General features: G+C 46.9%; 1 protein-coding gene across 14 annotated transcripts in view; it reads right to left on the bottom strand.

The window, feature by feature from the left end:
• PPP6R3 (protein phosphatase 6 regulatory subunit 3) overlaps positions 1-15457 on the bottom strand; it is a 130242-nt gene that overhangs the window by 60012 nt on the left and 54773 nt on the right. For 12 of the 14 annotated variants that reach the window (XM_068555646.1, XM_068555648.1, XM_068555651.1 and 9 more), the window contains 4 exons: positions 13089-13321; positions 8349-8535; positions 4589-4726; positions 1615-1680 (listed from right to left, as the gene is read on the bottom strand). In XM_068555646.1, coding sequence (XP_068411747.1) covers positions 1615-1680; positions 4589-4726; positions 8349-8535; positions 13089-13315 — 618 coding nt within the window. In that variant the 5' untranslated portion in view covers positions 13316-13321. The remainder of the gene's footprint in view (positions 1-1614; positions 1681-4588; positions 4727-8348; positions 8536-13088; positions 13322-15457) is intronic. The other 2 variants (XM_068555652.1, XM_068555649.1) reach the window with 1 other exon arrangement.

Genomic DNA, 15457 nt, shown 5'->3' with positions numbered 1-15457 from the left:
ACACCAGGATATCAAAATCCACTGTTCGCAATCAGGAGTCTAACATTTCCTCAGTAAATATATGCAATTCATCGCTTAATACAAAACGGAAGTATCAACAGGACTGTCCAAAAGACAAAATTAACTTCTCTTGCAAGTCGGTTAGAGAAGGTGCTGATGCCCCAAACGCTTTGTCCTTTGCAAAAAAAAGTCGCTGCGGAGTTGGGCTTCTCCTCTGTCAACTTCTCCTGGACCCTCCAGACGGGGACAGTACCTGCTGAGCAGGAACCTAGTGATGAGCAAGCCGTGTCTGTGGATGTGTCCTCCCCACGCCATGAACGGGGCAGGCCACGCTCCTGTCCTCACTCTCCTCGGCCTGCACCGGCCACACTTCCAGCACATGGGAAATGTGCTCTCGGAACCATCCAGCTCCCCCGGCCACAGCAGGAGGGCTCATCACCCCAACCAGGCCGAGGGCGCCGTCGAAGCTCTAGCGCCCAATACGTGCACACACTAGAGTGTCCTTCCCGAGTGTCAGCAGTAACGACACCGTCTCAGGGGAGGGTGGGAATCAAGAGCCCCTTTAATGGTTAGCTCTCTTCTTTTCTTTTTTGAAGGGGGCGGTGGGATGGGGAGCCTGCTTTAGATAAACTCCAGGTACCAAAAGTTTTTTAATGGACTGCAGTAGAAGGGGCTACATCTACCTCCACAGGAAATCTGTCTTGGTGGGGAGAACACGCTCTGGCCACATGCTCCTTCCTCTGCACTGTCCTCTATGGCGCTCACTCTCCAATTAATCCAAGCTAGAGGCATCCAAGAAGGCTGCCCATGCCCCATGACACACCCTGCATGTTGTCTGAAACAACTCCTTTGTAGATACTACACTGAACCATGTGGAACTGTCATTTCCATAGGCAGAAATGGCCAAATGCTGGCAGCTCCACAAGGCTCAGTCCGCTACTGAAGGCGGCAACAAGGGCAGCAGCAGAGAAGCAGGGGGACGGCATCCTCTACAGCGGCATACCCGCTGGTCCTGGAGACCCCACCCCACCCCCAGGCATCCCCTCAGCATGGAGCTCAACGTGCAAACTCCAAAGCAGCTTCAATTCTACTGCCAAGTCAATCTTTAGCACCCAGGACAAAGGCCAAACCTGTCAGCACAAAAGCCCGAGCCAGGAAGTAGGACCACCAAGAGCTCATCACTCTTAAGGATTCAGTGGTGACCAGGATCCTGCTGTGCTGTCTGGAAAGCTTTAGCCAGAATGGAAAAAACAAATGCACACAGACGTGGCCACATCATTTGGGCTAATGATGGGTATAAAAGAAAAACAAAGTGTGGAGGAGGTTTGTAATAAAGGCAAGCAGATGCAGCACGAAGTCTCAGCTCTAAAAAGGAGATGGAGCTAGACCCAGGGCTCACTGTTTCACATTTCGGGAAATTTTCTGAGTACCGGCAAAATGCAATATTTTTAAAAGCCTTTGGTGTTTAGAAACCTGTCAACTTGAAGAATGCCAGGTGATCGCTGTTACCTACCCTCTACCTTCACACCTAGTACAATTATGCTCTGTGCCCAAATAAACATGGTTCATTTTTTTTTTTTTAAATCAAGTTTATAGTCACACAAGAGAACTTACATCTTCTTCTTGCGATGGATGAACTATTTCCACAAGCCTCTGGATAATTTTCTCCTCATTTAACCACTGTAAAACACATTGTAGAAGTAATCATAGCAATGAGTGGCTCTTGTTCAAGCCCCAATGAAGATTAACATACTTGGAAATATCCATCACATTTTAAGTAGAATGTTACAGGTTTTCTCTGGACTTTGAACACTACAGGAAATTAAAAGTCCCCCAAGGAAAATGCCAGTGAATGTATTATTTTAACAGTAGCTACAGTACCAACTACTCCCCAAGTCACAATACCCACATCCAAAAATTCTATACATCAGTTTCTTAGTGATGTTAATTCTCAGACACTGAGTACTAAAACGGTCTGTACTTTGGACATGAAGGGGGGGTGGTGCGGGGAATGGAACTTACACATTTTCTCTAAGAGAGCATTCACTTTAAGAGAGCTTCAAAAAGGTTGAGAAAAGCAATATTTAGTAGCAAGCCTCTGGCTTAAAACACATGATGAACTTTTACCTTCTAAAACCAAAACAACCACAGGAAACGTGGGGGCTGGCGGGCACCACAGAAACAGAGTTTGTCTGCCCTGCCACATGCTAGCAAGCTATTACCATGATTAGGACACTCTCTTCTTCCACCATATATGAAATACTGCCATGAATGAAAATATGAAGGGGATGAGAATAAATGAAGAATCAGCCGGCGTAATATTAGTTCCACAAGGAACAGGAACACCGTAATAAACAAGGCACTCACTACCTGGAACGGACGCACGCGTTGTGTGCGCACATGCACGCACACACACAAAATCCCAAAGGTTAAAAGAGATGGCGGTGGGGCTGGGGGTAGGGTGGGGTGAGGCTAGGGGTGGGTGGCAAAAAATCAAACACGCTTTGCTAAAGGCATGTAGAGAAACTCTTAGGTTGTCTCCAGGCTCCTTAAGGAGAACGTGCCAAAGGAAAATGCAAACAAAAGCTATTAGGAGACTACCACAAAGGCAGAGGCCCTAATTTACATTTTAAGATGTTTTAAAATGTGTACGTGAAGTACCCTGTGTTTGAATCTGTTCAAACACAGATTCTGACTCAGCAGGGCAGGGGTGAGACCTGGGATTTCTAACATGCTCCCAGGTGATGTCTGGGACCACACTTTGAGTAGCAACGACCTAAAACAGGACGCAAACACCTCTACAGAGGAGGTGGGGCAGAGGGTCCTGACGGCCACGGGAGAAAGTAGGAAACTTTGTGGGCAGTGAACGAATCAATCCCCCACCCTCACTGCCTCCACAGCTACTAACAAGCACCGACAGTCCAAGCCCACGGTGGGCCCCCCAATCAAAGTAAGACATTTAGGAGTTTCTAACTACCCTTCCCCCGACCTACACCTTTATTAACCACCTACCACCATATCCCTCCAGAAATGCACCTATTCCTTTGGAAGTGGGCCCTAAAATTCAACCCAGCAGTGACCAAAGGAATTCTAAGAAACCATACTGAATAACTTCCCCCAATAATAATCCAAACATAAAGGTGACCATCCCTCTTATCCTTAGCCACCTTCCCTGGAATCCCCAGCCTCTACTGAGAAGAGACTCACATCCACAAAAGCACACCTAAAAAGGGCCAGAGTCCCAATTTAGGGCCCTCTCCCACAGACAACTCCCAGGCCATCCACGAGGTATCCCCAGCTGACTTCCTCACATGACCACAGTTCTCAGTAGACCTCTGCGTGCTCCTACAGACCCAGCCCTGACCCGACCCCCAGACTCTCCCACTCACACAAACACACGCTCTGGCACACCTGCCCACCTCGGTAGAACACGCCCTTCCCTGGGACACCACCCGACAGACCCTCCTTCTGGGCGTTCAGGTCTTTAGCTTTTTCAATAAAACTTGTTTCCAGAGTTCTAAGGTTTGAGGTTGAGTATTAAAGATGGATTGAGGGACTTTCCTGGTGGGGCAGTGGTTAAGAATCCACCTGTCAATGCAGGGGACACGGGTTCAATCCCTGGTCCGGGAAGATCCCCCATGCCGCAGAGCAACTAAGCCTGTGCGCCACAACTACTGAGCCTGCGCTCTAGAGCCTCTAAGCCACAACTACTGAGCCCACGTGCCGCAACTACTGAAGCCCGTGCACCTAGAGCCCGTGCTCCACAACAAGAGAAGCCACCGCAATGAGAAGCCTGCACACCGCAAGGAAGAGTAGCGCCCGCTCGCCGCAACTAGAGAAAGCCCACGCAGCAACAAAGACCCAATGCAGCCAAAAATTCATTCATTCATTCATTCATTAAAAAAAAAAAAAGATGGATTGGACTGGGGAATGGTTCTGGAAGGAGGCAGTGAAAGGGACAAAAGAGAGGAAGAGACAGAAAACAAGAAGCAAAGACAAGAGCCTGTGAGAAACCTCATCTTCAAGTCACTCACACCCTCCTCTTCCCACCCAAATCCCACCCAAGGCAGCTCCTCAGGAAACACACATATCCTGAAATAACCACCTCACCAAATTTTAAAATATGCACCCTTTTGGAGGTAAACTCCTTTCTCCTTCTTATCCTATGCTCCCAGGTATCCACGAGAAGAAAGTTACTTCTGAAGCCAGATTCCCTAGAAATGCCAACACCTCTTCTTCTTGACTTTCAGAGATATCTCTGCAGTGTGACCATCTTCTCAAGAAAGAAGCCTCACAGCGTACTCAGATGAGACTTTTAGCTCCCATTCTACCTTCCCACTCCCGCTGAAGCACAAACCAGCAAAGGGAAAGAACCCCTCACAAGGAGACAGCCTATGTACCTAGGGATGTGCACGTCGGGAATCCTAATCCTGAAAAATCTGAATCTCTTCCCATTTTGGAATCCACCCCCCACCCCCGTTTCCCAGACCACTTCCTACCAATCCCCTAGAATCCCACCCAGACGGAGCGGCCCAGCAGCTCGAGCACCACTCCCCAGCCCGTCCACAGCGGCCGTGATCCTACTCACATTCAGCACATCCTGCCTGGGCTGTGGAGGCTCAATGCACGTCAGGAGCCTGAGCAACAAGTCCATGATGGCCGATGTTCCTATGTGCTTCATAATAAGGTCCACAAAGTCACGTTTCTTCTTTAGGAAATCCACAATCTAGAGGAGAACAGCCACAACTGAAAGACACATCACTTGGGAACTATCAACTTTAGCATGCTTTCAGTCACGACCCATCTGGCTGCCCCTTCCAAAATCTACCACCACTTTAAGTTAAGGAAAAGCAAATGCTGAATTAGTAGTAAGATGTCAAATTGGAAAGCCTTCTAATTGTTACAGTATTCAAAAACCTCTCGGGAAAAAAAATCTCTTAAATTATCACATGTTCCCCAACACAAACACACCATAATCTTTTATTTCTGTTCACTTTCATTATTAATTTTCAAAGAATGAGGCCTAAAAATTTAACACCCTATAAAGAACAAGCGAATACACCACTTAATAGTTTATGGACATGAAGCAAGTCCATTAGGCTTTACATGAAAACACAGAATAAACATTCAAAATCCTAACTGTACTCTAGCAAGTAAGAACAAAATAAAATATAAAGATTTCTACATCAAAGTGGCTAACTCATGTGCCACAGAAAATCACATTTGCATTTTATTTCAGCAGTTCACCTGATCAGATTAACACAAGGAGGGTGAGTGAGTGTGGAAGAGGCTGACAGTTACCCCGAGGGGTTATGAAAACACTTTTACAGTCATGACCGCCACCTGGGTCTCTTCTGCGCAGGAGGAAGAAGGCACCTGTTCTGTCCTGGACACCCTTGTGTACCTTCTAGTTTCTGTCCGTGTGCACAGATCACCTGTTCTAAAGTCCCAGAAGCAGCACGGTCAGCGTGGCAGCTGCCCTGACAAAAGTCACCGGAGTCTCTCAGAAGCCTGTGAGGTAGGGTTGCTCGACTCAATGTTATAGATGAGGAAACTGAGGCTCAGACCAGTGAAATATCTTGCTAGAAGCTAAAAAGTGGCTGCCCTGAGATTTAAATGACCCCAAAGCCACAAGTCTGCCATTATCCCACACAACGTCTAACAGCCAAGGATGAACTAAAAACTGCCTCACACCATCAGGTGTAAATGCAGGATTAACCGTCACATGTTGCTTCTCTAGACAATGAGGTTGAACTCTGTAACGTAAACCTTCAAGAAGTTATACATAATTAATCCACTCACAATTGAGTCACCTGGTAGTTTTTAAAAGCACAGTGGAGGAGAGAGGAAGAAAAAGTCAAATGTGGCCAAAATACTGCATTATTTAGTGGCAAAAGCACTGACTCTGGAGCCCGAGGCACAAGTCCCAGCCAGTGCCGTGGCAGCACAGCAAGGGCAGCGAGCTGGAGGGCGGCACTGCTGAGGGGCTCGTCCAGCCAACACCGACGGCGCCCCACGCGGCTGGACCTCCTGCTCCGCGCGTTAATCCATGTCTGCACTGGTTAGGTCAGACTGAGTCTGAATTTTTTTCATTCCTTGCAGTTGCATATATCCTTACTAATACATTATGTGATGGGAAACCTTTATTTACACTCATAATTCTCAAAAGGACAGAAAGGTGCAGTGTGACCGTTCCCTGAAGCTGAAAGAGCAAGGGCTCTCGAATCCTCTCGTGGCTGAGGGCTTAAACGAGAAGTACGACGAGCAGCAGAGCGAATGGGCCCTCCTCTCGGCATTTAATTGGCACGTGTCATGTTCTTTACACAGGTAGTGTGTCTGGCCTCAGAGACCAATGCAAATATGTAGAACCCCAGAGAGCTTTAAGTGTATTCTCACTCTATAATAAAGGCACACTGAAGTCCAGGACCCACAAATTAGGGTTTCCCTAGCACGGAGTGAGGAGAAAAGCACGGTGAAGGCGTGAGACCTGTCTCATCGTGACTACAACCGTCTGGAACTGACGAGCGCCTTACACGGATGGGATGGCTTGCACTTCCCTACAACAGTCAGCAGTACTGTCACTTCTCATCAAAAGACACAAGAAGGAAAGACAATCTGTATTTCAGGGATCATGATTTGGGGATTACTATCTAAGAAAAAAGAACCTCAGTTCCAATACATTTAGGAAGGTAACCCTGCTCAATTAAGAACACGAAAGAACAGCCTCCTCTAAAATAAGACATGTATCCACTTTGCCTTGGCAGAGGACAGGCGTACTGGGCCTAAAATAGTTCCCGTGCCTCCGTGTCTGCTGACAGCAAGGACGGGTCAAGGAGCCTGTTTTCCACCGCGAAGGACGCCAGGCCCAGCTGGTGTGACCCCTGCACCCCTGCTGGCCGCGCTCTGCAGGACCGTTAGTTCGCACTCGGGCATCTGAGGCTGCTGTTGCTCCCTGGGTGCCTGTTTCCGTAAGTGGATCACAGTCTCCTCGTAAGCAGGTCCTTTTCCGCACCAGTTCCCACTAGAGCTGTGATTCTCAAATTTCAGCGTGCACCACGGTCATCTGGGAGGCTTCTTTTTTTTTCTTTTTAATTTATTTATTTTGATTTACTTTTGGCTGCATTGGGTCTTCGTTGCTGCGCAGGCTTTCTCTAGTTGTGGCGAGCGGGGGCTACTCTTCGTTGCAGTGCGCAGGCTTTTCATCACAGTGGCTTCTCTTGTTGTGGAGCACGGACTCTTAAGTGTGCCGCGGGCTTCAGCAGTTGTGGCTCGCGGGCTCTAGAGCTCAGACTCAGTAGTTGTGGCGCACGGGCTTAGTCGCTCCGTGGCATGTGGGATCTTCCTGGACCAGGGCTCAAACCCATGTGCCCTGCATTGGCAGGCGGATTCTTAACCACTGTGCCACCAGGGAAGCCCCTGGGAGGCTTCTTAAATCCCAAATTGCTGGCCCCACCCCCAGAGGGTCTGATTCAGTAGGTCTGGAATGGGGCTCAAGATCTTGCTTTTCTAACAAGTTCTCGTGTGGTACTCATGCTGTTGGAGCAGGGACCACACTTTCGAGAACCACTACACATACGACAGATACTTGGAAAGCAAGTTTCCCAAGTACAGTACATCTGAATTAAGAACAAAATGAAGCCTTGGGTGGGGGCGCGGGATGCGGGATGCGGGAACATGGATGGACACCACAACAAAGAAGACGACGACGACGACGACGACGAAGGAAGAGGAAGAAGAGGGGGGAGAGGCTCCTGCCGGTAACAGTGAGGAATGAGCCCCTGTTAAGCCCTTCCGGACAGGAACAGCAGAGCTCCATGTGCACGCAACATGACAGTCAGTACCCAGATGGCTCAAGCTTTTGAGTGGAGTCAAAACAGAAACAATCACCATTTGTATAAACTAATCAAGTGCATTTATGGGAAAGCTTTTTAAGTTTCACCTGTGATCATCGTTAGGGGAAAGAAAAAATAAACTGTTACTTTACCATGGTCACTAAGATGCCACCCACACACCAACCACTCAGTGTGCACCCTCCTCACACTATCCTCACAAACGGACCCCAACATTCTCATGCTTCCAACCACTTCTCGAAAGAGGAAGCCAAAGTATACTGAAAAACTGAGATGTGAGGTACTCAGAAAAGAAGAGGTCAAATTAGAATGTATTCATTAATGAGTAAGTCAGTGTTAAGTCAGCAAGCATTTAGAATGCTTAAGGTTTAAAATATATTCTTTTACAGAACCTGGATTTAAGGCACACTCAGAACACTGAAGCAACAAAATTACTGGGGGATCATCTCAGGGGGATGATCAACCCTAATACTTACCTTTTTGGAAAACAGTATTTACCTGTTCTGGTTTTCTGCTGATAAGAATACTTAGCACCTTGCTGAAGAAACTGGCAAGTAGTGGGTTCAAGGGGGAATCGTTTAGGAGGAAGCTATACAATTTCATCAGCAGGGATTCATCTTCTCCCAGTCTATCATTCATCTGGGAGACGTCAGAAGTGAGCAGCTCACAAGATATATTTGGATATCTAGAAGAACAGGAGACTCGTATCATCATCTGTATTAACGGTTTAATTACATAAGGTAAAATGCAAATCAGAAAGGTTTCCTAAAACTTTCTGAAAAATAAAGTCATCTTCTGGGAATTAGAAAATAATTTCAATCCATTCCGTCCAACTTAATCTAGAGAGATTATAAAGTGAATTTTCTTCTGTGTCTAAAAAATGGTTTCTAAACCAAGCTTTAATAGGAATACATTTTCCCCAACAAAACTAGAGCACACCTGGGGCTCAGGAGGCAAGGGCGGGGCCTCCTCAGAGGAGGTGCGATGGGGCAGGTCAAAGCCTGGGGCCGCAGCCCTCAGCAGCTTGCTCCGGCATGCAAAGCAGCACAGCTCAACGGACAACCGCGGGGGACGCCCATTTCCAGGAAACTGCACTGCACACAGCACCCTTAACTACTCAAGACACATTTAGGTTCCTGGACAGGCTGCCTGTATTCTCAGATGGGTTGTAACTGGAGTTAGAAAGCTGGGCTTATCAAGTGTTCAGTCCATATGACATGTTAAGAGAATAAATATTCTGATATACTCAAGAGAGAACAGGACACGGCCTGAGTTACCCAGGTGGGAAAACCATATACAGAGCTCTCCACACCAGTCTTCCAGGATCTTGTGGGATCAGCCCACCATCAGATCTCACTGCTGTGGGACACAGCCCTCTTCCACAGGCCCCACGGCCCTAGAAATACCTGTACCCCTAAAGCACGTTTGCCCCTGAGCGCCAGAGCACTCTCTCTGAAAAGTAGGCAGTAGATGCCATTTTCTCCACTCACTTCTTTTACCACAAATGACTTCTCATCTGTTCTCAGAGCAACAGTGGAGACTCCAAGGCCCGTCCAGACTACACTCTCCCCCTCCCATCGTTCACCTCTCTGCTCTTTATCCCTCCCAGGTGAGTAGCAGGGAGTGGCAAGCTCAAATGCTGATCAGGACAGGGAGGTGACAAAACAGCCAGAAGCAGCTGTATGACAGAAGAGAGGGGTAAAGACTGTGGCCGGAACCCATGCAGCACCCCTGAGGCATCCAAGACAAGCAAGCAGCTAGCTGCCTGTTTGGAGACCACTGGCTTGAGAAGCAACCGGCAACAGACCAGAAGCTGCAGCACCTCGCAGGTCTGCCATGAGGGAGGAACACTGAACCGTATGAGAATATCCCCAAAGGAACCTTTGCAGGGAGAAAAAAAATCAAAGACAGACAACAGAACTGGCAGGTGTGTGGGCACAAAGACCACATGATCAAATTGCTGTCTTCCGGAGGCTACGGCTCAATCAAATTAAAGCCTTCCTCACTTTACAGAACACATGGGCTCAAAGACCCCATAATACAAAGTCACCAATGTGCCGGAGGCAGGAGCAAGCAGTGGCGACAGGTGTGGCTTCTGGAGTCACACGACCTAGGCTCAGAACCTGTCTCCACCACTTACAAGCTGTATGACCTCGGGCACGTTACTTAACTTCTCTGGGCCTCAGTTTCCAAGGATGCAGTATTAAGACAAGTCCTTACCTCACGGGGGAGAATAATACATACAAAATACTGAGAAGAAGGCCTGGAATAAATAAATGCTAGCTGCCTTAATTCCCCTTTAGTTTCTACTTCATAAAACTGTCCAAATGCTGCAGCGGGGCTGGGGGCGCGGGGGTAGGGGGTGGTGGAGTCGCCTCAACTGCCCCAATTTGAAAGCTGCTGGCAAAGGACTGGGAAAAGGTGGAGACCCCAGCTCCGGCTGCAACCCAGTGTGTAGGGAGTATTCTCAAAATTCTGATGCAGAAGGTCCAGAGGAGCGCATGGGCAGCTTTTAAAGTTTTTCACCTGTTTTTCCACCGGTGACCGGGAGGTCTGACCGAGCTAAAGAAGCACGCACGTGGGGGCCCAGGCACGAACACAAAGGCTCAAAGTTCTGGTTCGGAACAGGCTGGGGCAACTCTCACTCTACCTCCCTAAGATTAAACAAGCTTCTGAAACACCCCAAGACCTCTACGCCACCCCTCAGCAGGGCCTCTCCAGCCCCACCCCACCCTCTGACCTCAGCTGCTTTGTCCTGAGAACACAGAAGCGATGGGAAGAGAGCCCAGCCCAGCCATACCCCTGACCTGCACCCGGTCCCCTTCCTGCTCCCACTATGAAGCCACCCTACTGTCCTCTCGACCACACGCCCTCCCACCGAGGCCAGCACAGAGCATCACGAGACCTCCCGCTCCCTCCACACCAGCCCCGTTTCCCCCTGCGCTCATCACCCTCACCAGCACATAAACAGACCGTTATTTCTCGCATCTATGAAAAAAAACAAACACCACACCTCTCCTGGCTCCACATCTGCCTGTAGCTCCCACTTTCTCTCTCTGCTCCTTTTCCAGGGAACTACTTGAAAGAACTCTCTGCTTTGTCTCCAATTCTTCCTCAGAGGCACTGCAGCCTGGCTTCCGTGTCCACCAACCTGGAGAACCTGCACTGAAGGTGCCCGTGTGCTCCACGCTGTAAATGCCAATGGTTACCTGGCCTGTCAGCACAGCCCCTGGATCCCCTGGGCCCCCTGTCCCATCTCCCCGTCCTGAAGCCTGGCCTCCCTTGACATTGAGGGAAGCACCCCTCCTGGTTCTCCTCTTGCCTCTGAAGTCCCTCTGGGGGAACCTGACCTGACCAACAGCATCTCAGCTTTTGGGTTTACACTACTACTTAAGGACCTATTTTTAAAGTTCTGTTCAAATTTCTGCTAAATTATTTAAAACTGAGGTATCTGTCATTAAGATTAAAAAGTTAGTGTAAAAATGACAAACCTTCTAACACCTTGTGTATGATCACTGGATTAAAAGTGATGGGTTCAATCCACATGTGTAACTGATACGCAGTTAATGAACTTCACAAACCACAGCAATCACCCCATCATCCGTAAACTAAAAAGCACTAGTCTAAATTTCCTTAGATGACTATAGTCAACCTTAACCCAGAGAAGCTTTCAGAACCCCTCTGAAAAATCACTCTGCGCTAATCCAGCTGTCCGAGGCATCCAGCTCTGTGTATGTTACCACAGCAGGTGGCTCTGTCCAGGCCAGAAGTGCAGCAGGGAACTGCTCTGCTCAGCGCAAGCCATGCTCCCTCGAAATGGTGCCAACCAGAAGGCTGCCTGCCCAGGGAAACACACCTGCTCTCTCAACCTCAAAGGCAGCACAAAGAACGCTGGCATGGCAATACCAACAGATGCCACGACTACTTTTTGGTAAAATAAGCAATTTCCACAAGGCTTGCTTACTCTTCCCCAGTTAAAGAAGTATTAGCTTCATTCAGCATGTGAGAAAACAGACCCAAGAAGGGTAAGCCTCTTGTTCAAGTTCTCAGAGCTTCTAGGAGAGGGCTACACCCATCCCGGGTGGGCCTGATACAAAGCCCACACCACGCTGCCTCCGGCCAGGATAAGCCCACGACAAGCAGCACCCACACATGCTGGTTCACTGTGAAGGGAATTCCAAAGTAGCAAAGTATCTATCTTTGGGGCGACAGGAGTACACTGGTATTCCTGTCAAATTTCTGTCCTTTTCTTTTCTAAGGTACTGCTCTCTGAGTGGAGACGTGCTGCATGCTAGTTGTCAACCTTAACGGCTGGCAGAGAACACGACTTCCTTGAAGATCCAAGCCACGAGAACTTGAAAGCATTACTAAGTATTAGTCCTCTGACAGCAAAACTCTCCCCACAAAGAAATGAAAGGATATCTGAAAAGGGGGACAGACTGGGGGGAAAAGGGCAAAGGAGAATCTACTGTAGGCCATAATTCTTCCTATTCCATTAAGTTTATTTAATGCATAATCAATGACTTTTTGTTTTGTTCCTGAATTGGTTCTACTTTCAGGCAGAGAGGGGGGACAAATATTTCAATAGAGTTGGAGATGGAAAAGTAACTAACTGAAACCCCAACAATTTAAATACATATGGAATATTCGCAGCGTTTCCAGGGGTCCGAATACAAAGTGTTATAAGCTGACGACACCAGTGGTGAAGTAGATAAATCCACTGCCGTTATCCAAGGTGTTAGCTGCTTAAATTTAGCTACACTAATGTTCACCAAGACCCATACCCTTATTTTCAGATAACAAAAGGTCAGAATTTATTTTATCAGCAGCACTGTTCATAAAACAAGCTCTGACCCAGATGTGCTGTGTGATCTTGAGTAGTCACATCATCTCTGTCTTCCTATTTGCAAAAAAGAGAAAATACTTACTTGGATTGTCTTACTATTTTAGGAAACTTTATCACTGTTTATAATGCACTTTGCCCTTAGACAAAACCTTTTGGCCAAAATTTAGAACATTCACTTTAAAAATCCTGTGATTTCACTGGACTTAGTTCTAGAACGGATTGTTTGCTCCACTGAGCCTGTCGCTCCTGACATGTTAACATTCTGTAACTGGTCTACGGCATTCTGTAACTGGTCTACTGGTCTGCAGAGCTGCTAGACAATAAGGACGATAATATACCCTACCCCCACTTCACTTCAGCCCCACCCTAAAGAGAAGACTGAATTTTCTTACTTGTATCTGATCTTTTCATCCATGTCTTGAGGTGGTTCTTCAATAATGAATGAGACTAAATCTTCGAGACATTCTGCTTTTAACAGGAACTCTATAAGTTTGCGGTTCTGAGCTTTACATTCCTGTAAAACATCTTCCTCATCCATCAACTCCTTCAGCGTTACATCTTCTCTTTCTAGAAGTGTGTCTATGTGGGATGATGAGTGAAGATCAAATTTCCAAAACATGCTGCTCTAAACAAAATGCAGAGAGTATTTCAAATACAATTTCAACTTCACATATTAATTTTTCAAATTTCCATCTAGTTCTACAGTCTAAAATGTCAACTTGGGTCACATAAGAAAAACAAAGTTCCATATAGAATCTATAAAATACTTTTTAAATAAGTAAAATTGGCAAGATTTTTTCCTTCTCAGAAAATATTTTTATCGACAACAAAAAATTCTGACTTGAAAATGCTGAAAGAATGCTAAAACCTGGGATGATTTTAACCTGCAAAATTAACCCACCCATACTTTAAGAATTTAGTGCTGGGAAAGGAAGAAAAGAAACCCTTTCTTCAGGGTGAAACATACATTCTTACACAGAACTAATATCTTCAGTAACAAATGACAAGTATTGAGACCTAAGTACATGGTACTCTTCAGAATATTACAACATTAAATAAGTAACCACCACGAACCAGAACTTTTAGCCACGGACAGCACTTTCACAGCTGAAAACCTGAAAGCCATAAAATGGTAAAACCTATGCCATTCTTAGCAAAGAAACAAAAAACTGTAGCAAAATCACCTTAAAGAACAATCATTCACCTTGTCTTCAAAGTTGATCACGGAAAATTCGATCCTAGGATGTCTACAGATCGACAAAAGAGTTCACTTTCCTTATTTCAAATACTTCAGCGAAGTCACTGACTGAAAAGCCATTAGTGACATTCAAATATCTTCCCACGTCCCACTGGTATCAGGTCAGTATGTGCTTATTTTGGTCTATAAGCCGAATTTCTGCTAATCTAATGGTCTCTCCACTTGAAGTTAGAAAACTGGACACAGTTAATAATTTAGCCGTAAGTCTTAAAAAAAAAAAATAGGTCTCATTTAAAGTAGTATGTCTTTTCATTTTTTTGTAATCCCACACATCAAGGCAAAGTATAATGAAAAGTACTAATAAACCACAAAAGCAAATCTGATATCAAGCCCTTACTACTGGCTAGTTATAAACAAGATATACACTCATATTCATCAACTGAAAACTATAAATGTCTACAAACCAAAGTCATACTTCTAAAATATGGATCAAGATATAATCACATTATTTACCTCAATTAAAAACTGACTTCCAAAATTTTAACCTTATAAAGGTTAACTCATCATATACTGATTTACAGAGAAAACTGATAATTGGTGGTGATGAAATAACAAGTGTTGGCAAACTTCGGCCCACAGACCAAATCCAGCCCACAGACTGCAAGCTAAGAACGGCTTTGATAATTTTAAAGGGTTGTTTAAGGGAAGCATATGTGACAGTGACCATGTGTGGCCTGCATATTTACTAGCTGGTACTTTACAGAAAAAGTTTAGCATCCCTTGCTCAAGAGGAAACAGAGTGCTGACTAACACATTCCCTTCTGCCATCTCTGAACCCACACGGGCATGCCCCCCACAGTCCTCACAGCCTGCCCGGAGGGGCGGAGCCATGTGGTGTCAGGCGGGACTGTCTACCAGATCCATCCTCTCCCTTCCTTAGGCACTCACCTAGACCGTGTCCCCAACTTCTCGGGCAGGTAGGTACGGCCACATTACACAGTTTTCTCCAATGTGCTGTGAGCCATAAAAAATTCCATGTGCGGGCTTCCCTGGTGGCGCAGTGGTTGAGAATCCGCCTGCCAATGCAGGGGACACGGGTTCGAGCCCTGGTCTGGGAGGATCCCACATGCCGCGGAGCAACTGGGCCCGTGAGCCACAATTACTGAGCCTGCGCATCTGGAGCCTGTGCTCCGCAACAAGGGGGGCCGCGATGGTGAGAGGCCCGCGCACCGCGATGAGGAGCGGCCCCCGCTCGCCGCAACTAGAGGAAGCCCTCGCACAGAAACGAAGACCCAACGCAGCCATAAATAAATAAATAAATTTTAAAAAAAGACCCAAATAAAGGTTTAAAAAAAAAAAAAAATTCCATGTGCTCCCCCCGGCATCTGGCTGGATGTTGATGACAAAAAAGGCCCTAAGGGACAGCAGAGCCAAAAAGGAAGGTGCCTCCACCCCCACATCACCGCGTGCAAGATCGCTGCCTGCCGATCTGAGAGCCTGTCCTAGGCCGGGTTACGATGAACCATCATACACACCTGGCCTGTATTCCAGCAGGATGGCCGA

The sequence above is a fragment of the Eschrichtius robustus genome, chromosome 11, assembly GCF_028021215.1.
Source record: "Eschrichtius robustus isolate mEscRob2 chromosome 11, mEscRob2.pri, whole genome shotgun sequence".
Classification (NCBI taxonomy): Eukaryota; Metazoa; Chordata; class Mammalia; order Artiodactyla; family Eschrichtiidae; genus Eschrichtius; species Eschrichtius robustus.
This window is presented reverse-complemented; position numbering and strand designations above follow the sequence as displayed.